The sequence below is a fragment of the Harpia harpyja genome, chromosome 9 (assembly GCF_026419915.1).
Source record: "Harpia harpyja isolate bHarHar1 chromosome 9, bHarHar1 primary haplotype, whole genome shotgun sequence".
NCBI lineage: Eukaryota > Metazoa > Chordata > Aves > Accipitriformes > Accipitridae > Harpia > Harpia harpyja.
Window position 1 is genome coordinate 16,480,986 of NC_068948.1, and position 25,336 is coordinate 16,506,321.

The following is a 25,336-nucleotide window of genomic DNA, read 5'->3' on the forward strand; positions in this document are numbered from 1 at the left end:
GGCCAGGGCCGGTGGGTAGTGCGGGGCGGGCTGGGCGGCGGGCGGCTGCGGGGCGGTGAGGGGCACGGCTGGTGCTTGCTGCCTCCGCCCGCCCGCCATGAACTCCCTGGACCAGGCTGAGGGTGAGTGCGGCGGCCCGGAGCGAGCCCAGAGCTGCCTCTTCGGCGCGCCGGGAGCTGCCGGCTCCGCGCCTGGGCTGCCCGAGCGCGCTGCTTCGTTCCTCTGGAGTGGGCCTCGCCGCGGTGCTGCCCTGAGGGGGGCGAAGCGGCCGCGGGAGGCCTCGGCTCCCTCTCCGCTGCGCTCCTGGGGCCGGCGCTCCTCCTCGGCCCAGACAGGCGAGCTGGGGCGGGGTGTCTGGGGCCACCTGCGCATCCTGAGGCTCGGGGGCGGGCCGTTGGTGCTCTCCGGCCGCCCCGCGGAGGCGGAGAGCGGGGCCCGCAGGGAAGGCCTGTGCGGAGGGGCTCCGTGTGCGGGCCCGCCAGCCGCCTTCCTCCACTGGGGAGGAGGGAGCTGCCTGGTGGGCTTTCCCTGTCAGCGCCCCTTCGTGGGAAGGCGTCTTGACTTTAGCATGTTAAAATCCGCTTGGGCCGCGGTAACTGCTCCGCGCACGGGTTTTTATGTGAAATGCATTTCTTGCGGCTTTGCGTCCTGCCTCGCACACTCGGCGTTACGCTATGCCAAGGCTCCTTCTGCATTTGAAGAGCGTGACCTCAAGTAGTCCTCTCTTGTTTGAGAACGTTGATGGTTTGGGTTACAAGTTCTTTGAAGTTACAGCTTACAGGACGCCAAAACCCTGAAAGGAGTTTTTAGTCCAAAAATAAGACTGGTAGAGATTTTTAAAATACATCGGTGTCTCAGACTTGGCAGGTGTTTTGTAGCAGATTCTAGATGTAGACATGGCAACAAAAAATGGTAGTCCAGCATTGTTGTGGCTTTGTTGCTATGTCTGTACAAGCTGTAGGGATCTAAGAAGTGTGCCTTGCTAGTTACAGCTGCCAGGTGCCAGGGATAAACTCAGAGAAGGTTCTTAGAACATGGATATCCAAAAATAAGTTAAAGCTTTAAGTTCCTGTTTTCTGAAAGACTTTTTTTCCCTGTTCTTTAACGATGTCTACGTTATACGAGTGTTTTTTTGAGAACTTTGTTATCAACAGCTTGATTTTATGCCTACTGGGTGCTATTTCTCAAATAGCAGGTTTTCGTGTGATGCCTCATATTCCCCTGCTCACTTCAGTGACTAGTTGTAGGGGTTTGTGCTAGTCAGGGAACAGTTAATTAGCTTTAATTGCTGGCAGTGGCTAGGCTTCCCCAGAAGGGAGGTGGAGGACAGGCCGTAACTACCAGGCTGTTGGCAGTAATTAAGACTAGTTAGCTGTTCTGTGGCTTAAGTCAAGATGCTGTAATCTTCCCCCATGATTTCACCTGCAAACCTTTTAGGAATAAATTTACAGTTTGGAAAACTGCTTTAGTAATGATCATAATAGGTATATTTCTTCTGATCTTATTCTCTAATTGCTTTGTTATGGTAAATAATTTAGCAATCGTTGCAAGTTGAAGGAAAAAAAATTCCAGAGTGATGCTAACTAAAGGCTTTAGCTGAAAGTTAAGTGTATGCTAATAAAAACTTAATTCCAGGTAGAATTCTAGCTTTGACTGGAAAGTTGTCAAATATTGACCTTGTTGAACAGAACCTTAAATCTAACATAGACTTCAGGTGAAACAGCTCCTTGTAGACAAACATTAGGTAGTTGTCTTAACATTTTTTTTTTTAAGCAAATTAGGAGTATGAACTTGAAATGCTGCTTGGCACTTAACAACAATTTCAGTGGAAAGACCGTGGGAGAATGATGGCAATGAGAAGAAAAATCTATTTAAAGAAAAAAGAATTAAAATAAGATCATTGGGCTAGTGTTTGCTGTGGGTTTTTACATATATGTGTGTGTATATGTACATCATGATGCTAAAAGTTTGTATGAAACAAAGTCATCAAAGCCATGCTGCTACAAGTAATCCCTTGAACAGCTGGCAAATGGCCAACTTTTTTTTATTACCATTATATAGATAATAGAACTTAATGGTTTCCTGATGTACTTAATACTCCAAAATGTGATACTTTTTTTCTGTGTGGAGGTGCTATTTAAGCTATTCTAAATCTAACTCTCAGTATTTTTAAAGACATCTAAAATACTCTGATTTCTCAACTATATTGATTTTCTTTTCCATAAGTGGGTCTGTTTCTTGCATTTAGTGTAACTCCGCCATTGTACTTATTAGCTAAAGCTGTGTGAAGCTACTTTGACTGTGCTTTTATTACATCTAAATGATCATTGCATTAGTTTTCTCTGCCTGTTTAAGAAATGGGTATGCACAGAGGAAAAGTGAATTCCTTTTATCTTTTACATTAAAATTTGACTAAATAGATGAAGATCTAATTATGCTTGATATACATCCTCCCCAGATCTCAAAGCTTTTGAAAGAAGACTTACTGAATATATTGCATGTTTGCAACCAGCTACAGGACGTTGGAGAAGTAAGTTTGATGTTCCAAGGGATAAATGGGATTCTCTCTTTCAAGCTTTTTAGATTTACCAGTGTGTATCTTTGATTATGTTTGACCAAACAAAAATCTGTGCTTATACTTTCTAAAATTTCTGTGGTGTATGTTCAAATGCTCTGCAACAAGATAATACAAGATACCAGACTAATACTTTAGCCAGAGTTAGAAAAATGAGGTCAAGATTGAATTGGCTCAAGGCTGAATTATTCTGGAAATAGTTGGGCCAGTAAGTTGCTGTATTTGTTTCTGTTTTATTTTGGTTTTTTGTTGGTGGTGTTTTTTGAAGGCTCAGACTTTCCAGACCGTCACTATAGTTACTTGAACTAAATATGACTGGGTGAGATAGTCCCTATAAAATTGAAGGTGAAAAACTTGACAGCAGTGTGCCTTAAGGGCAGAATATGTCCTCATGTCTGTTCCAACAGGAAAGTTTGAAGGCAAGGGGAAGGCAAAAAATACCCCAGATATTCTGCCAACTTTGGGATCAGGAGTCCATGGTGGAAACAGACTGCTTTTTTTGTTCTAAGATTCTGCTGAAGTTTCCATACTCAAAGAATACAGACATTTTTTAGAACATATAAAATAGCATATTTTCTCCTGAGAGGCCAAGAGGTTAATTTCAAATGAAGGAACTGGAGGAATGACTACTTAAAAAGCAAAAACAAAAAAACCACCCCACCCCAAAACACAACCAACCAAACACTACCACCCCAACCCCCGTTGTTTTAAAGCAATTGGGAGGCAAGCAGGTATTTGTAAGTAAATCTGTGCAACTTGTGTGCACCTACTGTAGGAATGCATCTGGCTTCCAGAATTGCTATTTACTGTCAGCTATAATAATAAAAATAAAAAAGTACTGGAAACTTCTAAGTGTATTTAAATGAGGTTTGCATAACTAGTATTATGTTCACTAGCTAACTTTTTTTCCTAACTGCTTGTTTTGCTAGTTTTGTAATTAATGTATAAGAGGGAGTTTTTACTTTAATTATAATGGGATATTTAACCTAATGTTAACTTTTCCTCCTGTTATCCTGGGGAAAAAAGGTATTTATATAAAGAAGAAGCTCTATGCTTTTGATAGATCTTTTCCAACTTTCTTTTGAAAACATAACTTTTAATGGTTACTTTTTTATTTTGTTTTTAATTTTGTAGTATCAGTAAGGAATATGCAACTCAGTAGTAAATTATAGCAGTCTTGCAAACCTGGAAGTAGTATATCATGAATATCTGGGTTTTGTTTTCAGGTTCTTTCCTATGATCCTAAAGTCTGGTAACTCTGGGTCTTCTCTTTTTTTGTGTTGGTCTTTGTTTTCCTTCCCGTCCCGCCCCCTCCCTGGTAAAAGACTTTATTTACATCCAGAACTTCAGGCTCCACAGAAAACACTTGGAACTGCCAAATGTCCAATGAAAGCTGCAAGGCTTTATGGGTGTGCAACAGAACATGAGCTTTCTCTACCTTTACATTTGTTCTGTTTTCTTCTTCCATCAACTCCTGTTCCCCAACCCTTTGTAGTATCTCAAAATCAGTCTAGTATCTTGTGTTACTCTAGTATGTATCTAGCATTATCCATTTACAGTGAATTGATTATTCTTCCTAGGCCATTCTGGATGTGTAGAGGTTTTTGTTAATCTTCATGTGCTAAAGCAAACATGCCTTCTGACTCCTGTTTAAATTTTGTGGGTTTTTCTCTGTGTCAGCTTTCCTTGCTTGTTATTGTGTTGATTGGGGTAGGGAGCGTAATACAACTTAGATGTGCCACTGAAACTGCTGGTGCTAATGCCTCAGGCTCTTCTTATGCAGAAATGCTAGCAGGGTAGAAGCTTTAGTTCTGCTCTGCAATTTAGTGGTGCTGCATTTCTGTTGCCTAGACTGCATAAGCTCAAATAGCATGCTGAACGTTTGGTACAACTCTTATTCCAGTCTTCCAACTCATATTTGTGCTAGCTGTGATACTTTAGAAACTTTAAGTTCTTCAAAGCATCAGGATAGTTTTACTTGAAAGAATTTAGATTTTGGTACCTACTTGTCCTGTCTAGAAAACTTGTACAGAATCTTTATGGTTTCACACAATATAAGTTTCTTTGCCTATTTTAATTTCTACCTTCCAAGTAGAAGCTTTTCTTACCTTAGAAGTGGGAGAAGAAATAATTGCTTATGAGCTGCTGCTGAAAAATAAATGCTTTTTAATAGGAGTGAGGTATACTGTTTATGACTCTCGTCCTTTTCTTTATCAGTGATTCTGATAGTGGTATCAGTCTGCACAGCAACTGGTGCTTGGAACTGGTTAATAGACCCGGAGACACAAAAGGTAAAGATCATGCTAATCCTGAATGTAGTCCGTTTCATAGCTTGGTGTCGCAGTCAAGCGGTATAGTATATTGCAAACTGAAAGGCTAAGTAAAAGTGGTTCTCCCATGCAACTGGGAAATCATTTTTAGTTAAGCTCTCAAGCTGTCTGGAATTGTTGTGGCATATGTCCTGGGACAATGCCTGCTAAAATGCTATCCCTTGAATGATTATCTAAAGAATTGTTCACAAGTACTTAGAAATGGCTAGAAGCAGTATTTCTTCTTAAGTGAACTAGGCAGCAACTTTGTGAAGGTTTTTAGAAAATATATAGTGGGACTAATCTGATTTCTTTCCTAGGTGTCATTTTTCACATCGCTTTGGAATCACCCATTTTTCACCATTAGCTGTATTACCCTAATAGGCTTGTTCTTTGCTGGAATACATAAAAGAGTGGTGGCACCATCAATGTATCCTTCGATCATGTATGTCAGGTTAAAACTGGTGTAGTTACTGCTGTTATTGAAGCCTATGCTAATACTGCTTTTTCATTTTTTATTTACTCTGTGTACAAGTGTTAGCTGCTTTCCTTGACACAATCCACACAGTATAGCAGCCCGATGTCGAACTGTTTTGGCAGAATATAATATGTCCTGTGATGATGTAAGTGTTAGTGGTTCATTGCCTAAACCTTGTTTTTAAAAAAATGCAAGTAATTTGAAAAGGCACGTGGTTTTTTTTTTTTTTTTTTATTCTGAACAGCACTTGCGTACACCTTAACAAATGCTGTGTGTCTGTAAAACTGGAATGTAGAATATTTATTGTTCTGTGTGTCATTTTAAACTTAGCCTGTAAAATTGAACTCGAAGTGCAATTGTTGGGCTTTCAGGGTCTGAGCTTTATATATTTTTTCTGTCTTGCAGACTGGAAAATTAATTTTGAAACCTAGGCCTCATGTTCAATAAGGGCTATCTTCCTTCAGTTTTTTCCACTGCCATGGAAACCAAAAAATGACCTTTTTTTAAGGTAGTATGACAGAAAAAAACCAAACAGGACTGGTTGTCACTGCCTGGGAGTGAAAGTCTTACACAGTTGACAGTCAAAGTGTGCAATATTACTTTCTTGAATATTTACCCTAATTCTTTGTTATCATATTATCAGTGCTTTTGCTATTTCTGATTACCTCTTTTTCAGTATTAGTGTCACTTTTTTTACTTCAGCTAGAACAGAACATACAGGTGAAGTATGTTAATTGCCTATGAAGTTGAACTTGAAAGTCAAACCTCATTTGTGTTACGTGTCTTTGCAAGCTATTGTAGATAGCAGATCGATGCCAATGTTCGGGAAAAGAAGTAATATTTGCTGTATGGATTTTTTTGTTCTTGTGAACAGTATTGAAGGGAACACTTACCATTCCCATGATGTTTTATTAGAACACTTACTCATTACAGCTGTCCTTGTCTCCTGGTCACTCTTTTTGGAACTGGTTAAAAGGCTTGCAGAAAGACTGTCTGTCTGTGCTGGAGAAAACTGGTATTGCTGTTTAAGAACTTTGCAAATATATCAAGGATCACATTTGTCAAGTTGTATATGTAGTGCACCAGCTGCTTTCATTGTGGTCATACGTAGCTCCTTGTTTGATCTAGTTCACAACACTGCTATTTTAAGATTTTAATCTTTTAAAAATTGTCTTAAATACGCTTGTATTTTCCCGATTGTAAGGTTGTACTGTATCTTAAATCCCCATGACCATTCTGAGTGGATTTTTATGCTGCGATAGTCTGAATACGAAACTAGTATTGCAAATGTATAACTTCAGGTTTGTTGAAGAAAATATGAAGAGTGCCACAATAAAATAACAAAATTTGTTATTCAGAGTGTTAAAAACAAGGTGTGGATGTTATATGCATAAAGTGTAACTTTTGAATAGCTAAAATTGTAAAGAGTTTTAAGAGTTTAAGTTGTTCAAGGTGCCTTTTTAATTGTTTCAAACTCTTTTAATTGACTAAAATGGCAAAGCTGTTGCAACTTCGGTAACTCCTACTGCAAGGTAGACTGGCTTTTACAGGCAGCCTATCGATGTAACTTTGTCAGTTGAGACGCTAAGAATTGTCTCCTGTAATTTTTCCAGTAAGTCTTCTGCCCATCCATTATTTTTAACTGCTGTATATTTTGTAGGTAAACGTGTATAAAATAAATTCTTTGTATAAACAGATGTTATCTTCTCTTGTACTGTGCAAATACAGATCCCAGGTGAACACAGAAGAACTTCAGAAGTTTATAGCTGAAGTCTGTAACTTTCACACCGGACCAACATTTCCCTTATTCGATGTGGTTCTTACAGTCTAAGATACTGACACCAGAGAGAAAGTCCTTCCCGTTTTCCATCCTGCAGGTCAATCCAGCCTCTGTAAGTGCCGCTAGAGGAAAGTGTTTCATTCCACATTTACCTTGTTTGAGTTTTTGACGCGGGGAGACGTCCCGAGGAAGACAGCGTGTCCTCGAACCCACGCACGGACGCTGCCGATGCTGGGCTCGCGGGGGGGCCGGGGTAAGTTACGCCCGTTCCGCTGAGCGCCGAGGGTGTTGCGCTGGTCTCGCTGGCGGCGCTCGCCCGGCCGGTGACCCGGGCTGCGCGTGTGCCGGCGACGGCGCTGCCGCCTGGCTGCGTCCGTAATGCGAGAGCTCGTCACCTGGCAGTAAGCGGGTCTTCGGCGCGGAGGGCGGCCGGCCTGCCGGGGGCGGGGCCGGGCCGGGCTGCGCCTGCGCGGGGGCGCACACGTGGGTGCGCCGGCGCCGAGCGGCGCGGCGGCCGCGGAGCCATGGGGAAGAGCCGGGCGCGGCGGTTCCGCAGGGCCCCCTTCTCCCCCGCCGGCCCCGAGCAGCGCCGCGACGGGGAGGGCGGCCCCGAGGAAGAGCCGGCCGCGGAGCTGCTGGAGAAGGTGCGGGCGAGAAGAGGGGGCGGCCGCGGGTAGGGCGGGCTCGGCGCGACCCCCGCTCGGGACCGGGGGAGCGGGGCCGCCCCGGCAGCCGCGGCCCGGCGGGGCTGCGGGGGCCGGTGCCCGCCGCGGCCGGTGGGGGTGGGGCGAGGGACCGGCTGCGGTGCCGCCCTCGGGCGCGGCAAGGAGCCGTGCGGGGCGTCCCTCCTGCCGCCGCCTCCGCGTCGCTTCTCCGGCGTCACGGCTGCGCCCGCGGGCGGCTCGGCAGGCAGGGGCGGCGGCTGCCGCCGCTCTCCCCTCGCCCCCGGGCCCGGCACCGGCGGGGCGAGGGGCAGGGCACCCCGTCCGGGCTCTCGTTCTCGCCTTCCTGAGGGAGCGGTTCGGAGGGGCTGGGGCGGGGCGGGGCGGGAGGCTGCTCGGTGCCCCTCGTCCCAGGAGAGGCTTTGGAGGAGTTCTTGCAGTGCTCGGCTTCAGTCTACCCCACCGGAGAGTTTTCCTATGGGTAGCCAGAGCGATGAGTCCAAGATCCACACGTGAGAAATAACCGACAGAAAAAGCTGAAAAGGACTGGGTTTGGCCGCCTGTTGGCCGCATTCCTGGTTTTGGTTCAAGTACTACAGATGAAAACTAGTTTAAACCTCCTCCTGCGCATGTGACTTTAGAATCGGAACTAGAAATCTCTTTTCCTTTAAGTAAACAAATCCCCTTTGTTCACTTCACCTAACTGAACTCATTGAACAACTCGCTGCTCGATTGTTCTTCTGGACTAAGCTATTTAGTGTTTTAAAGAGAGTAAAATAAAAATATGTATAAATGCCCAGGTGAGGATGAACTGAGAGACCTCTGTCAGTTTCAGTGAGGCAGGATCTGATGTACCACTCTTCTCCACTCTGTGCTTCAGCAGATGTTTATCTTTGTTGAAAACCTAACAGAAAACTCCATGACCTTCCAGGATAGGCTCTTCTGCTGTTTTATTATTTTTATGGTTTGCAATTCTTACATCTCACCTAAACCTCTGTTACAGCACAAGTCAGTGTTGTCTTGTGGACGTAGAGCGCGCTTGCTCCTTGTCTTTAAGCAGATGGTTTTAGTGTAAAGGCTATTGTGTTTTTTCATATTTTTTGATTCTTTAGTTTTTCTTTATGGTGGCATACGTTATGGCTGTTCTACTTCCTGGATGGTATTTTTTTCCCCCTACTTTTGTCCTTTTTTTTTTTTTAAACATGGTTATCAAAAGTAAATATGAGGTCTCACCAGTGCCAGCTACTGTCAAATCTGTGTCTGAACTATGGCTTTTTGTTAAACACCCAGAATAGTATTTATCTAGTCAGGTAGTTAACACACATAACCCAGGCAAAGATTTGTAAACTTCCATGGAAGTTAAAAGCTCTTGATTCCTTTCAGGAGTAGTAAAACAGGAGCTACAGTGCTGGGCCTGCAGATCAAAAGGCAGATCAGTCTTTTCACTCAATGAAAACTTCCAGCTACCTTTTTCCTCGCCCCTAATCTGCCCTGTTTGTGTCTCCCCAGCTGCAGCATCCAAGTGCTGAAGTGAGAGAGTATGCCTGTGCCAGTATTTCCAAGCTGTTGCAGCAGAAGCATGTAATCCCAGCCTTTCTGCAGAGAGATGTTGTCCGATGTTTAGGACCGTTGTTGATGGATCACAGTTTAGCTGTTCGTGAGACAGCTGCAGGTGCTCTCCGGTAAGCAATTTTTAATATTTATTAAAATATTTTAATATTAACTTTAATTTTAAAATTTAATTTAATTTTAATTAATAATGATTAATAATAGTTAGAATGAGGTACTCCTGGCATGGTAGAGAAAAGAATGGGGTTTTGCTGTTAAAAGCCATGAACTTGAATGCCAGCCTCTCTTTCTTTAACTCTATTTTGAGCAAGTATGCCTATGTCAAAGTCCCCGAGGGAGGGGCTTTTCTTGCTCCGATAGGCTGTCATGAGACTTTAATGTCAGCAGCAGGGTTTAAGGTAGTTACTACCATTTTATCTACTCCCAATGGAATGCACTGCTTTCCATCCTTACGTTATGCAAAAAAATCAACAGTAGTATGAAGAAATATAGAGAACTTGAATGCTTTTAGTATGGCATTTTGTATCTTGATTACACTGTAGGAGCAGTGGATTATTTAGAGAATGCACATAGCTGGCTTTTTGAGAAACTTGTAAATATTGAACAGCATCAGTTTGAGTTGGTATTCTGCGGTCAGACCTACAGCTTGCTTTATTTGTACAAAACTGTAATGCTAATACTTGTTAACATCCATGTTTTACCTTACACTGAGTAAAACCTGACAGAAGTCATGTTCTAGTACGGGTAAGCTTTCTAGTTATGCTAGATAAGTAAGTGAATTTTATTTTTTTTTTTTTTCCTAACACCGAAGTTGTTCTTTTGTGTTAGGATGGTAGAAGACTAAAGTTACTGATTAAGCAGATTGATTTTAAAGCAAAAAGTACCATAACCTTTAAAGAAGAATACTGAATGCATGTTTTTTTGAAACATTCCTGGAAAGTATTGTATTTGATCTAAAGCTTTTTTTTTTTTCTCCAGAAATCTGAGTGCTTGTGGAGGATTTGAAGTCTGTGATGACATGGTGACAAAAGACATCATGACACCCCTTGTTGCACTTCTTAAAGAGGTGTGTTTATTTTTATTCTGCTTTTAAAAGTGATCTAGCCATTGAATTATCCCATTTTCAAAAATAGTTCATTTTTTTAGCCATTATCAAGATAAGATATTTGAAAGATGTTTTAAAAGAGTGTTTCAATAGGTTTAATAGTACAGAAATTATTCTGGAGATTTCGAACCACTTGCTTCTGCCTCCTGACCTGCTAACTTGGGTCTGTGGTGAGGTTTGCTGCCTAGGATGATTTTTGCGTAAATGGTTTGGAGATTTTGGGTTTGAAACATCAGTCAAGACAAGTCTATTCTGTCAGTCAAGATCCAGATCCAACATTTATGTTGCAACATTATTCTAGTGAGGTTTTTTTGGTAAACAGTTTTGTCTAAATGAAAGGTTGGATTTACAGTTGGGTAGTTACTGCTATTGTAGAATAATCTGTACTGAATACTTATTCTTTGTTTGGTCCAGGTGTTGCAGTGCAGTTTGGAAATTGCATTGAATTCTGTCACCTGCTGTCTTTGTATGAGCAGCCTTGAGCAATACCATCATTTTCTGTATGTTTCTTCCCCATTTTAAAATATGGGTAATAGCATTATTGTAAAGTGCAGCAAGATATTAGCTGAATTAATCTTTGTGATTAGAAAGAACTGTTGAAAGTTGCATACAGACTATTAGCAAGGAACAGCATCTCAGATTCTAAAATGGCTAAGTATTTCTTTATTAAAAAAATGCTTCTGGAGACTTTTGAATGCAAAGCAAGTACCCTAAGAGTCTTTCTACAAGAGAAAAAAAAAATTATCAATGGTTCAATTCCATTGTGGCCTGGTTTTCATAGAGAGTAGGAAACTAGTCAGGTTTTCTGGTAATAAACACTTCATGAGAGATCTCTTCGTTCACTCTGCTGCTAATGTTTTAAGTTTTTGCTTTTCTTCTTGGCTTGTTTGTTTCCCAACACTGGTTCTCTTGTTTGGTTGTAGTGTAGTACTGGACTAGATGCTAACCAGCTCTCTCCAAAGAAATGCAGAGACATGAACAAAAATTATATTGAAGACATAGCTAATGAGGCTATTAATTTGCTGTGGAATGTATGGTAAGTGTTGTATAAACACTGGCCTTTTAGAAGAGCTAAATTAAATTGTTCCTGAAAAAGAGCATGGTAATTGAGGCAGAAAAGAAGTTAATGTCCTTGCATGGGAAGATGTATTTGGTTGCTGATTCTGATTTCTGATTGTGTTGCTCCTACATGTGCTTTGCTTAATAAATGGCAAGCCCTCATCTGGTCTGAAATACAAGTTTATCTTCTATCATAAATTACTTAGAAAAGTGGAGGATTCTAAAAGTGCACAAAGTTGGTCATAAGTTTTAGGAGAGTGACAATTTTTTTTTTATATTGGTTATTCACCCTGAGTTCTGATATTGTTTTCTGAACATGTTCTGTCATAGTCTCCTGTATAGTTTGGGTTGTGGAGTCTTGCATGCAGTTCCTGTAGATCCTTATTGTGATACGGGAGATGGAGAAAATTAAATTCTGATCAGTGGACTGCAGTGCTCTGGGAATATGAGGAGTTTTTGTACTACTTCCTCTCTCTGCAGGTCATCCCAAAAGTTAATATTAAATGTTTGGACAAACTATCCCTTAGTGACTGAGGCACTGATAAAAATCTACTTAATGGTGTAAGAAAAACTACTAATTGAGCAGTTCACATTCTACATTGGAAACACCAGGTGAAGGAAGAGAAATGGCAACGCTATTAATACAGAAATGGCTATAAACATTAAAGTGATACAAACCTGTTTTGAAAGTTCTCCTTGAATTTTGTATTGTTTCTCTTCATTTTGTAAGAGCTCCATAATGTCATTATACATTTGGTCCATACAGGATTTTGTTTTGCACTGTGCAGTATTGCAACAGAGCTGCCTCTCTGTGTGTCTGTATGGTATGGCAGCTGGCTTGAGGCCTTATTTGTAAATTGGGGTGTTTTTTTTAGGGATTGGAATCTAGAACAGTACAGAAACTGCTTGCTCAGCACCTTACACAGAATACAGGACCCTTTGTAACTCTGACTTGACAATCTTTTGTGTTCATTTTTTTTATTGCTTTTGTAGACATAAGTGCTTTGGAACAGGAACTATAATCATTAAGTGTGCTATAAATTACTTCCATATTTTGAACTTTGTGGCAATGACTGTGAACTGCTGACTTCATTGCTAAGTTTGGTACTGATAAAATTGAGGCTGGCATTGATGCTGAGACACAGTATTTTCAAAAGTAAAATTTTAAAGACCCTTGTAGCTAGTTAAGTCTCGTGTTTTTATAGTTTGAATTTGTCCTGTATCAATATTTTAGTTTAAGAGTGGCAAGAGCTGTGAAAACATAAAGAAGCACAAATCCCACTGTTAAATAAAGTAAATGTCACATTTAGCATTGATTTAGCATGCATTTCTGAATGTTAAGAGCAGTCATTTTCTGGAGTAAGCAAATATTGATGTGAGAGGCAGCAGCCCACTCTATTGTCAGTGGGTTTGTGGATGAAGTCTTCCATGGCTGCAGAAAGCCCTGGGCTGGCTTGTAGCCTGCAGCTATAAGCTGCCTTTCATGCTCTGGCTGGCTCTGTCTGCATGAGACTGTACTTAGGCTCCCAAATAAACTCCTGAATACTTTGTGTGAGGAAGAAGCTGGCAGAAGCCAGCTTTCCTCAAAGGTGTCCAGGGTATTGCAGCTTCTCTTTCTCCATTTTATATAGAGTTGATCATAACCTCGATAACAAAGGATAGCTCTTTGACTACTGTGTAATTCTTAGGTAGGTTTTTAAAATGTGAGTAATAGTGAATACATGTTACTTAAAATGTTGTTACAGTAATTTTTTCTGGGAAAAATGTTTTATTAATTATTTTGTTTTATGCATTAGTGAATGCAACAATACCGCAGTATACATATTCAATAAAGAAGGATGTCTGGAGGCTGTGTTACATTACATGAAGAAATTTTCCACAAATGTAGATCTGGCTATTTCAGTAGGTAAGTAGTAAAAAGAGAAGATAAGGATTTAAAGATACTTTTTTTTTCTTTACCTATGAATGTAACACTGATATCACATCCATTGCATAATGCACCTGCCTTAGCATTACTTAAACTTTACACTGAATATAAGACTTTGAATTCCTTTCTGAACAGCACATCATTCAGAAGTTGACATCCGTTGTGCTTGTTTTCAGTGCAAAGGAGAATGGCTTGTTGGTGGTTACATGGGAGGAAGAGTTTTGTGGAAAGCAAGCTCTAGACGGAGGCTGAGCTTCATTTTATTTTCTGGTTTTGGTAATGAAGGGTTTAATTTGTAGAGCAGAGGACATAGTCCATCTAAAATAACCCCAAACAACTCCTATCACTTAAAATGTGGTTTTATTAGTAGTATTGTTATTATAGTCTTGCAATGGTGTTACAGGTGCATGTGCTTACAAGGTTTTTTGGCGTTGTCCCTAGTCAGTATACAATGGAGAAACTGAATTTTGAGTAGCTGAAATTTAATACAGCTAGTCCCATGTCTGATGTGGTACAGTCCTCACCTGTTTTATGTACAGATTTGCCATAGAATGTCTTTTAATCTAAAACACAGCTTGTGAAGGACAGTGTCACACTGTTACAACATGATGCTGCATGAAATGTTTTTTCCCTGTGTTTCATTACTCCAGCTTTCAGGAATATAATGCTTTCTCATTAGAAGAGTGAAAGCTACTATTGGGTTCGTTAATTATCGTTGTTGTTGTTGTTTGCTGCAGCAAACTGCTTGCAGGCAGTGACGGAAGATAATCCAGATCTTCTTTCTTCATTTAATGCTTCTGCACAGCAAGTATTGGAAACCGTGATGTTGTGTCCAGAGAGCACAATGAAGCATATCCTACTGAGAACGCTGATAGCAGGTACGATGCTCGAGGGTGTTCATTGCTGTGTGATGGAGAGCACGGCAGGTAAAGGAGGGTGGGAAAGATAGAAGGCTTAGTCTTCTCTGCTGTAGTCTGGACATCTGATCGTCAAAGCCTGTATAGATGGTTCATGAGGTTACTTCTGCCTTTTGGGATTATGTTTTGGAGTGACCAGACATTTGCAGCTAGTTTTAAAACTGTCTTAAATGCTTGATTCTGAATTCAGTACCTGCTTCGTGTGATAACTCGTTTTAACTGTTCATTTGGTTTTTAACACTGAAATGAGTCAATAGTAGTACAGGAATCATTTTGATCTCGATAGGAGTAGATTTTTACCTCAGGTTCTCTACCTTTCATTCTTCTTTCTACCTCAAATGCTCAACCATGGTGATTTTTGATACCAGAGTGTAATAAATTAATTTTGAGAATCCTTAGAAAATGGTTATCTCGTGTGGGTTTGTTTATTGCAGGTAAAAAGTGTCACCAAGGTCGCTCCACATAAATATGCTGCGTATGCTTCCATGCTGAAATTTACTTGAGATGTGGGCATAACATAGTTATTACAGATGAGTATATGAAATGCTAAACAGAAAAAAATACAGAAAAAAGAGAAAAGACTTGACCACTCATACTGAAATTTAAGTACTGAGTATTTTAAGTAGTGGAGGCTGTGTCCTTACAAAATATATGGCTATTACAGAGCTGAGAATTGAGTATTTTAATAATTTTTATATTTCAACTATCTCATGTTTAGGCACTATCTGGAATATCAAGGATACCATTCCACCAGGCAGTCTGGGAAGCATGGTTAATGCAATCCTGAAGATTTTTTCAGAATCGTTAGCAATAGATGCTGGCGAAATGATTGTTAGTATGAATGAAGCTGAAAAAAAGAGGTTAAAACTTGCTGCAGAGGCAGAAACAGAGGAAAACATGAGTGATGTTATAGATAACTGTGTTTTGAGTGAAGATGATGACATGGAAGAAATACCAAAAGGAAAAGTCAGGAGAGAAAATGACATTTCAGATCTACTTCCGGTAAGTGTGGCTGGCTGGCTCTCGGACAGCTTAGTGCATTTGGCTGAGCATCTGACTGGTCTTGACTCAGCATTAGGCAGAGTAAACTACCTGCAAGTGTTACTAATCCTAACTCCCAAATAGCTTGACTATTTTAGCTAAAACTTCAAAGATGAGCATGGAGAATTCCAGCACAACTTGTTCCAGTGTGCTCAAGTTGCGCAGCACGTAAGGAAAGCACATTTCCATTTTTTTCCTCTAGTGGAAGGTATAGGCTTATCTGACACTTCTACCTGTAGCTACTGCGGGAAGTTCTGATTTCTGCATAAGGCGAGTGAGATTTTTAATGGTTGTAACCATTCAGTCGTGAGTGGAGATGGCTCAGAGATTAAAAAATGCATTCACTATTTCCATTTCACATGGAAAGAATAACAGAAATACATGTTTCTGTTAGGACTTTAGCTAACCTTAGGTAATCTTTTCTGTTATAACTTTATTGCAGGTGGCATTTCTTGAAGGTAGAATTTGTTTTGAAACATCCAACCGAAAGATGAGAGATAATGCCTTTTTTGTGGTTTTTTTAAAGTTTTGGTGTAGGATGAGAAGAAGAAATGGCTGGATTGTATTTTTAACTGACAGCTTGGGTACTTTAATTTGCACTGAAATGTTGTTTTACAAAATTAAATTCGGTTCATGTTTTTATTTTTTAGTCTGATAAGTGGGAACTGAAAGAAGTGACAGCTTTACTGATGGCTCAGCAGACTGCTCTGGAAATCATTGTTAATATGTGCTGCAGTGAAGGTTTGTAGGAATCTCATTGCAAGTGCTGTGGTGCATTTTGTTTCTGGAATAGGTCATGTTTAGTTTGCTGTTTAGTGATCTTAGCTTTTAAGGGTGAATGCACACAGACTTACTGTTCCTGATACCCTCAGCTGAGGGGCAGATTGGATTGTAATTTCTATTACTAATTTAAGTGGATTTTTTCTCATTTAAGTAATTTCTGTTGCTTATGGATTTTTTTGCATGATGCTACATGTGCCAACATTTAAGAACAAACACAAAAGCACTTGTGCTGAAGAGATGCTTCCTAAAAAATATTACAGCAAGTTCTTTGTGGAATTAGAGCGTGGTCTGAGCGTTCATCGGATACAATATGGGTGTGAATCTTATTGCAGGATGGGGGCATCAATTTTTTTTTTAATCAGATAAATCTTGTAGTTTTGATTTAGTTTTGATACTACAAGTGTTGCAAAATAAGGAGAGACAGCTTTTGCATGCAACTCTGGCAACAGTGCAGATTTAGGCTGTTCAGAGTTCTGCCTTTATGAGCTTTTTTGAAGGAGAAAGAAAGCCTGTTATTCTGGGGGGAGTAGGAAATAGATACTCTGTATCTTCTATGAACTCTACTCAGTTTTGATAGCTTTTTCCCTAATCTTCAGGAAAACAAATCAGCGATTTTCAAATTCTGTTTAAAAAAAACAACAACCAAAAAAACTAACTCCCCCCAAACCCCTACAAAACCTGAAAACTTTAATTGGTACTGCAGTTTGTAAGCCTGATGCAAAAGTAATTGTGTAGGAGATAACTTTCTGAGTAAATCTTTCAGGTTCTAATAAAATCCACAGTAATACCCAGATATTCCCAATGGTGATTTTTTTTTTCCTCTTACAGCGCAAGGAAATTCTGCACCTAGTATATGAAGCTCCTTTCATAACTGCATTTCTCATCTAATGAGCTGTAATTCATAAGCTCTCCCCTTTAATTGGAAAATCTCTTGTGGATAAGCTGCATATTCTGCCATTCACTCAGTGTAATGTAAGGTTGATTGTGTTGTATTTCACTACAGTACTTTGCCCATTCATGGGCAGACAGAAACATAGTCTGTAGAAATTAAGAGGAATCCAGAGGCAGCTGTTCATTTAATTTTCAAGTTATTTGAGGACTAAAGTAGCTTTAGCCATTATGCTGAGTTCATAGAAACACTCAGCTTGCCACAGAACTGGGGGAAATAACCAGGCTGGCAAGAGACGTGTTTTACTGAATGCTGGCTGGCGTTTGGAAGAAGCAGAGTGCTCTCCCCTTAATGGGGACATGGGGGGGAAGTCAAGAGACTTCAGCATTGCTGTACAGTCTGTAGTTCGTAGGTTACCAGCACTAGTTAAGACAGGATTGCCATTGGAAATGCTTCTGTATTTCCAAGAACATTATAAGAAACCTGATCTTAGTTATGGGCTAACATTCTAAAGCCCAGTTCCTGCTCTGCCTTGGTCACTGACTGTGAACATATGATGACTTACCTCTGTTGTTGCTGAATTGCATGGTCAGCTCGTACAGTTATTTAGTTTTCAAAGGAGATTTTTGTTTGCTTTGTAAAGATGCAGGTGGAATTTTATTTTTTTAGAAGACGCAAGAGACTGACTGAAAGCGGGATGTCTGCTTTGTTTTCATGCTTGTTGCTACCGTGGGTTGGTAAAGCATGGAAGACAACTGTTTTTCTCATGCAAAGGCTATTAATACCAGCATATTATGGCTGTAGAATTAATTGGATATTTCCATAAGCAAAAGAAGATGCCCATGTGATCAAATTGCCACAGCCTGATGAGTTACTTTGCATCAGATAAACATTAGTCATCACCTTCAAATAAATTCTTAAGCTGCTGCACGGTGCAGGTGAAATGCGTTCAGTTAGACCCTTACTGCTGTATTTTAAGTTAATGAATTTACCTTTTGCCACGGAAAAGTGCATGGCTGTTACCATACTTACTACGGTACCTAGATCTCGTGTGAATCTGTGTTGTGAGACAAAATTACTTGGGGGTGAATGGGATATTTTTTTTCACAGTAGTTAAATATCCAGACCTATGTACACAGGCAGAGCTTTCACCTGTCAGTGAGGAGGATCAGTCCAACCTGTAGACTTAGGACTTGTGTAAACACCAGTGTCACACCAGTTAAAATGTAACCAGGTTTAAAACAACTTTATATAAATCAGTGTAAACCCTGTGGACATACATATATCAGTTTAAATATAAATGATGGACTGACTTTGTGCTTGTCAGGCTGAGTCTGCCTTTAGCCATGGACAGATTATTCACTTTACAGTAGCTGTGCCCATTGGTAATAGGACCTGAACCCCTCTCACCATGTCTGCCTTTACAGATCTGCTAGTAGAGTAAAGCATGTAAGTATAAACCTAGTTCAGGTTTATAACTATAAACCTAGTTTAATTTACTTAAAATATGTTGCCTGAAATGGCTAACAGAGATGATCTGGCTTGCTTTGCTTTGTTTTGCTGTTGTTGTTTCTTTTCAACTGGCCTTGCTGTGGAGAGAGTAGCATCTTCATCCAGTCCAGTTACTGCCCAGTCAAGAGGACATGTCTGTGGCTTTGGTATTGCCAGAGAAAACAGTTGCCTTAAACTGATTGCAGTTAGCAAACAAATTAAGTTACACTGGTGTATTTGCGTGCTTGAATCTACTTCAAAAAGTAAAATGGTACAATCTAAGTTAAAATCTTCATAAATGCTTTATAAAATGTTTCTTCTGCACCTTTTTTGATATCTTTAAGTGAAGCATAGTTAATATCAGAGAATGAAGTACCCATGTATGAAGAACCTCTTTCATAAGAATGCTTGTTGCCTGAGTGAATATTAAATACATAATTTTTAAAAATAAAACAGTTTAAACAAAAGTAGTATAATATTTAGAACTGTGGCTTAATGGCACTTGCTTTTTGTGGACTTCATTAGAGCCCAAGAGCTTAAAGACTCCTAAACCAAGAGGTGGAGCCAAGTACAACTGAGAAGTAGGATACCTATTGCATGAGTGCTGTTACAAGTCTGTCTTCTGTTTTCAGATCCCTCTGATGATGAATGGGAAGAACTCTCCAGCAGTGATGAAAGTGACTTGTTTATGGAAAACTCATACAATGAGGGGAGTGGGCTGCTCATGTCACCCTTGTGCCTCTCTGATGAGGTTAACTCAGCATTTCTGAACAACCTAATTCCAAAGAAGGTATTGTCTTTTCTTTTATTTCCAACACATGGTACAGTTTTTCTCTTGTGCCTGATTTGTATCCCAGGTTAGGCAAACAAATTATCCCAATCCATCTGGAGAAAAGGAATATTTTTTTTAAATCAGTTTAGCTTCGCTTTTTTTGGCTTAGAGGTGGAGCATCATCACATGAACTGTCACGACGTAAATAATTTCTTCATGTAAGTGGGAATAGAAGGTTCATGTGTGTCAGAAATCGTGTTTTTCTTTTTTTCTTTTTTAATTTGGCTTTTCCAAAATACAAAGGTTATTATTCCTTGATTCGGACATGAAAAAGATTACCTGCAAAAAGAAAGGAAACTTTGAGTAGAAGCATGAATGCCAGATTTCCATATTAGCTAAGTGAGGTGGAAGTAACATATGTGAATGGCACCAGTCAGCACTGGAAAAGTACAAGTTCCTCTTTCTCTCTGTTTTATACATAGTGTCTGAAGTATAATATTTGACACTGACAAGAATTCAGATGTTCTTGTTTCAGAGTTGTTTTGGTCGTTCTTATTTGGGGTTGTAAAGATGAAGTTTGTCATTTGAATCAGTTACTATGCTAGTTCAGCAGCATTGTGGAATTCTGACCCAAGACATCAAGGTACAAGATGAAAACATTCAAGGCTTTTTGTACTTAATACCAAGCAGTCTAAGTTTCATGGCAAGGTCTTTTACACTTGTACCTATCTGTGAAAATTCTGTAGTGGAATCTGTAAGAAGAAAGATTTAAATAAAAAAGAATAGCAGAGACATAGAAAATCACCTTTTGTTCAGTAGAGTTGGATACTTAAAGTATGCTATGCTAAACCCAGTGTGTAATTGCACCATTTGAGCGATTGAGGAAGATTCTGGCATTTTTGGCAGGTGAGACACTTGCTACCTGGAAAGCTTTGAAATACGTAGTTTGAAGTATCTGTTTGACATTAAGCTAAAATGTCAGTCTTCCTTCCAAACACACTAAAAAAAAAAAAAAAAAAGCTTTATTGCTAAACCTTTCTTTTTCCCCTCCCCAGATTCTTGAAAAAACTGGTTTTCCGAACAGTGTTGCTCTAGACATCTGTATGCACAATCCGTCTTGGAAACCATTAATTAAAAAGTAGGAATTTCATTGTCTCTCTTACTATTTTTCATGTATATTCAGTTGTTTTGAAAATCTTAGAAGGATTGTCCATCTTTGGGTTACTTTTAAGATCTGGACAATGGCAGATACGATACATGATTTTGAATAAAGAGATACCAGTGTTTCTGTAAACTGTACACTGGATCACAGCCTTATTTAATTCCAGATTCTTCTTTGTATTTTGACATCTCTTTTCAAAGAGATCTACTAAGTGCATTTTTTGTTTGTTTGTTTCAGACTGAATGCAGTGCAGTGTAGAGCTTTAACATGTCTTCATAGCATTTTGTTAGTGTCAGATGTGGATTGTCTTGGAGGAGCTTCAGCACTTCAGTCCCTTGCACAGCATCTCTCACAGCTAGTCTTTTCTAAAACGGGTAAGATGTTAAGTAAATGGGGCTTGCTGACCCCCTTTACTGATCATATAGATATAAGGTAGCCACGTACATTGTTGTTTTAATGCCTTTGTATTACTAACTTTATCCCTTTGGCCTTTCAAAATAAGGATACTGAATGTCACAAATGTGCTGACAAAACAGTGTATCCTGATAAGATGTGTTTATTCAAATTGCATCTTGACCAAGTATGCTCCTAATGCAAGAATATGCTTTACATCTGTGTGTGCACACAGAAAGTCACCAAGTTAGTGGATGAATCCTGCTTTGCTGTGAGACCAACTGTTTGCTTGATCATATTCGTGAGAATATCAGTTCTTGATCAATCAGACAAGCCGTGAAGAAGATGGAAGATTTTCTTTTTAAATGTTCTAACTAGCCTAAACAGATGTGAAAAAAAGGGTATCTAGCACAGTCTTTCACATCATTTTTTTCTAGGAATCTTAGGAAATTGTGGCAAAAGTGGTTGTTGCAAAAATCTCCAGAATGTACATGCTTATTACAGTAGGAAAGAGAGCAGCCCCCTTGTCTCCAGGGCATGCTTTATGCATATGATTGCATAGCTTTACTGAAAACATATTTGTAATAAGAAAATATACAAATTTTTTATGACTAAATATTAAAGCTGCTCAACTTCCTGTTATGGTGGTGGTTCGATTTCAATGCAGAAGGCAATAAATACCATTTTTCTAAAAATACTATTTTAGAATATCAGATATATCCTGGTAAACACTAGAATTTATCCACTGTAGTTCCTCCAAGGCATATTATTTCACAGATACATTGTTATGGTTTCCCCATACATCTGCTAGTAGCAGTATTATTAGACGGTCTAGTGTAGATATGCAGCAGTTAGCATTTCCAGCTACCTCCTGTAATCTTACACAGCAGATGAGCATCATTCCAAAAATACTGTTGGACCATTTATGCTATGATCTCTCTGTTACTGACACTAGAGAAGCTGAACTGAGATTAAAAAGGCGGCAAAAAACCCCACCTGGTTCCAAGCTGATGATCTGGTTCCCTGGCAGGCTGCTTCATTCAGACTATTCTGATGATCTGTTTTTGTTTTAAGGTCAGTGATGATGGCTTTTCAAAAAATAAGAGATATTCTTAGAGACTGGGAAAGCCTGCCAATTCTCAAAATTGTCAGAAAACATTTTTCCTAAGACAGATCTGTTGAAGTCTAGCATATGCATGGCTTTGTCATTTCTTGTCTCGTAGAAGCTTGAGAAGCTGTTTTCTTCCCTTCCTTCAAGTGTCTTCATTTGTAGCCACAAATGTGGTGTATGTAGTTCTTTGCTGTAGTGTATAGTATGACACTACATTAATGCTTGAAAATGCATCTGCCTGCAAAACACTTTTTTCTCAATGTCATTAAAAGCATATGATCAGTCTGTGGGAACATTATTACTGAGAGTGTAGTGCTTGAAAAACTAAAATGCAGGAAATGAAAACAAATATGAAGACATATGCAAGGAAGCACACATAAAACATTTGTCTTGTGTTTGAAGAGCAGGACTTGCAAGATTTCAGGGTCTACATGTTATGCTTTGCAATAGTCAGAAAGTTCTTAGATGAAGCTGGAGAAGGGGCTGCCTGAAGACAGAGGATGTTAATAAGTTAGTTTAATGGCCCAGGTCCATTTTTGTTAACATAATTTTTTTTTAATAGTTAAATGCTATGTAATGGCAACTGCCAGATAGAGTTGATAACATACCAACGTGTGGTTAGAAGGAATTCTCTAAACAGGGTGAAAAAGGCGTAAGGATCTAGTTGCTTACGTGGGAGAGGAGGAGATGCGCATGAAATAATCAAGAGGTTCTGTATGTAGAGTGGTCCAGAAAATAAGAACATATTAAAGGAAAATAAAAAGCTTCAACAAATGCAGAACATGCATTGAAGATGATGGCTGGTATTGATGAATTTGTAGTTAAACAAGAATAATGCAGTGTTTGAGTCATACGTTCCTGAAAGATTATTAAACCACCGGAAAAACATGTTCTTTATATGAATTGGAAAGAGTCTGGTGTTCTGGGTGTCTAAAAAGCCTGCTTAGAAGACAGAAGAAAGGAGTTAAAGTATGCAGTCAGCTTCTGTAGTTTTCTCAGTTCCTGTATTATGGCCTCCATGTGATACCAGTTACCAAGCTTCTGTTCTGACAGCTGTGGTTTGTACCATACGTTAGGTCACACAGGTGTCTTAACTAGGGATGTGCCTGAAAATGAGGACCAACTGTGGTCTAACCTCCAGATGCAATTAAAACTGAATTCAAAGAAATCACTATGGTTACAACCTACAAAGACCAGCCTCTGAAAATCTAGCTCTTCCTGTTTGTGGTAGTACCTGGAGGAACAATTAAAGGGATTAAGGAATTTGTATTTCTTTGGTTCTTGTATCCTTCATCTTACTGTTTAACTTTTGGCTCTGGGTTCAATTCTTTGATAGAACTCCCTGCAGACACAGAATTCCTGGAAGCCATAACCAGTGCTTTGAGGGCTCTTCTACAAACAATGGCATCAAAGAACATCTCCCAGGTAAAAGCTTTCAAACTCAAATGCTCTGGTAGGTTCAAAATGATGTGAGGTTGTGCTGGAAAGTTTTTGAAACAAAACCATTTAAATGAAGTGCTAAATTTCAGCAACTGTGAACACTGAAAAAACAGATTTAGTAGCATTCACTCTTTGTATTTTTCGTGGACCTTACAGGAATATGTTTTTATGTATCTCCTCCTTAACATGTAAACAGATGAAAGGTATTTCAAAACCAAAATAGCAATAAGCCACAGATAGTATCTTTAGGAGATGGATATAGTGACAAGCATTTAGTAAATTAGCACCTAGAAATGTGGATTCTTTTATTTCCTGATGTCATCTAGTTGAAGCTGATTGTCCTAGAATCTTGGTTGGACAAGAATTAGTGAGCTAAATATAAGAATGAAGCATAATAGTTTGTTATACAAGATGTAATACTAGGTGGCCTGCTGGTCCTTTCTGGCTTTAAATTGAAAAATTAGCTTCTATACTGTAAGTCATAATGAGTTAGAAATAGCTATTGAGCTAGGTAAATTTTGAAAACCCCTTTGGGCTCAGAACTTTTTCCTTCAGCTTCATGACAGCCTTGGTTATGTTCTGGAAGAAACACCATAACAAGTTGGAAGGGAGAGTTTAACTGTTTCTTGCTAATTAAATTTTCAGAATTCATGTAGTTTTCATAATACAGGACTCTGTTTCTCTCTTATAAATTTGCCTGTGTTCTGTAAAAGCAAATGATCTAAATGTCATATTTGAAAATTTCTATGAAAATGTAAATATGTCTATCTTTTTTTTTCTTCCCCCCCCCCCCCCCTTGCTAAACAGTGTATGACTCCTGAGCAGCTATTGGCTTTGTGTGAAGCTGGTATTCACAGCAGCAATGCCAGTGTTAGAGTGAATGTAGTGAGCATCCTTGGAATTTCTGGCAGTGTCCTAGCAAAAGGACAAGATACAGCTGAAACACTAAAGGTGAAAAACCAAACTTTGCGTTGCAAGCCTACAACAGTCTTGATACTTCTTTCAATTTTCTTAAGCATTGCTGGAAAAATCAATTTTTCTCTCATTTCAGATGATTGGAAAATTTCTTCTTGAGGTTGCTATGAAGGAACCTTCTCTTGTGGTAGCAGGGGAAGCCTTGGATGCACTTTTTGATGTATTTGCAGATGGTAAAGAAGCAGAAAAGGCAGCGGTACAGATCAAGTTGCTTCCAGCACTGAAAGAATTTCAGCCAGTGTTCAAAATGAGGGTAGGCATCAAATGCAGCCAGCTCAGGGTCTCAACACACCATGTGGGTTAAAGCTTTGAGATTTGGGCTGCTAGAAGAGATAATTAAGCAGGAATATATGGCTTTAAATGATGACCAAAGAAAGAAAACAAATAATTGAATTCCTGAGATTCTGCTTTAGAGGAAAGCAAATACTTACCTTGAGGTTCATGGAACCATCAAGGTAACAGCACAGCATCTGCATTGCAACATCTCCATTACACCATCAGCATTACTGATGTCCAAATCACTGTATTGTTCTGATACCCTTGTAAAAAAAAAAAAAAAAAAAAAATCCTGTAGATGTCTCTGGAGGAGAACAGCTAAATTGGTGGGAGAGAAGTTACATTGACATCTTTTGTTTTCAACGTGCTGTAGTTGCAGGGGGACATTTTTGTTCTGTTGTCGGTTAATTAAAATAGATCATGTATTCTGTACTTTTAAGAATTACAAGGCCAAAGTTCTGAACTGTAATTTTAGGTACATCCTTGTCTTAAATAGAGAATGACCTTTAATATGTTGTTTCATTAGTCAGACGAAGCCTGAGGAATGACTTTCATAGTCTTGAAGCCAAGCACTATACACACAAAAAAAATAAATACCTGACAGTGCCATAGTTGTTTGGTT

The 25,336-nt window shown here is 39.5% G+C and overlaps 2 protein-coding genes across 7 annotated transcripts in view; both read left to right on the forward strand.

Moving 5' to 3' along the window:
- Positions 1-7,176, forward strand: CNEP1R1 (CTD nuclear envelope phosphatase 1 regulatory subunit 1). Of its 2 annotated transcripts, XR_008236523.1 has the most exons (7): positions 1-122; positions 2,459-2,530; positions 4,793-4,866; positions 5,205-5,314; positions 5,453-5,507; positions 5,768-5,870; positions 7,091-7,176. XR_008236523.1 is itself a non-coding variant. In XM_052796016.1 (6 exons), exons 1-6 carry the CDS (start codon positions 98-100, stop codon positions 5,807-5,809), a joined length of 378 nt encoding a protein of 125 aa, XP_052651976.1. In that variant the 5' UTR covers positions 2-97; the 3' UTR covers positions 5,810-7,059. The 2 variants fall into 2 exon arrangements, 1 of the variants encoding a protein (XP_052651976.1); XM_052796016.1 differs by lacking the exon at positions 7,091-7,176 and having other exon boundaries at positions 2-122; positions 5,768-7,059.
- Positions 7,115-25,336, forward strand: part of HEATR3 (HEAT repeat containing 3) — a 25,529-nt gene continuing 7,307 nt past the window's right edge. For 2 of the 5 annotated variants that reach the window (XM_052796011.1, XM_052796010.1), the window contains exons 1-14: positions 7,630-7,786; positions 9,314-9,486; positions 10,352-10,439; positions 11,402-11,514; positions 13,334-13,443; positions 14,202-14,342; positions 15,100-15,383; positions 16,073-16,163; positions 19,218-19,375; positions 20,413-20,495; positions 20,757-20,893; positions 23,360-23,448; positions 24,271-24,414; positions 24,515-24,691. In XM_052796011.1, the coding sequence (XP_052651971.1) occupies positions 7,667-7,786; positions 9,314-9,486; positions 10,352-10,439; positions 11,402-11,514; positions 13,334-13,443; positions 14,202-14,342; positions 15,100-15,383; positions 16,073-16,163; positions 19,218-19,375; positions 20,413-20,495; positions 20,757-20,893; positions 23,360-23,448; positions 24,271-24,414; positions 24,515-24,691 (1,908 nt within the window). In that variant the 5' untranslated portion in view covers positions 7,630-7,666. Of the gene's footprint in view, positions 7,255-7,378; positions 7,396-7,629; positions 7,787-9,313; positions 9,487-10,350; positions 10,440-10,892; positions 10,979-11,401; positions 11,515-13,333; positions 13,444-14,201; positions 14,343-15,099; positions 15,384-16,072; positions 16,164-19,217; positions 19,376-20,412; positions 20,496-20,756; positions 20,894-23,359; positions 23,449-24,270; positions 24,415-24,514; positions 24,692-25,336 lie in introns of those variants that run through there. The other 3 variants (XM_052796012.1, XM_052796013.1, XM_052796014.1) reach the window with 3 other exon arrangements.

Coding starts and splice junctions, on each gene's coding strand:
- CNEP1R1 (XM_052796016.1), top strand. CDS start 98: ATGAACTCCCTGGACCAGGCTGAGG. Junction 2,531..4,792: donor AGCTACAGGACGTTGGAGAA/GTAAGTTTGATG, acceptor TTTCTTTATCAG/TGATTCTGATAGTGGTATCA. Junction 5,508..5,767: donor ATAATATGTCCTGTGATGAT/GTAAGTGTTAGT, acceptor TCTGTCTTGCAG/ACTGGAAAATTAATTTTGAA.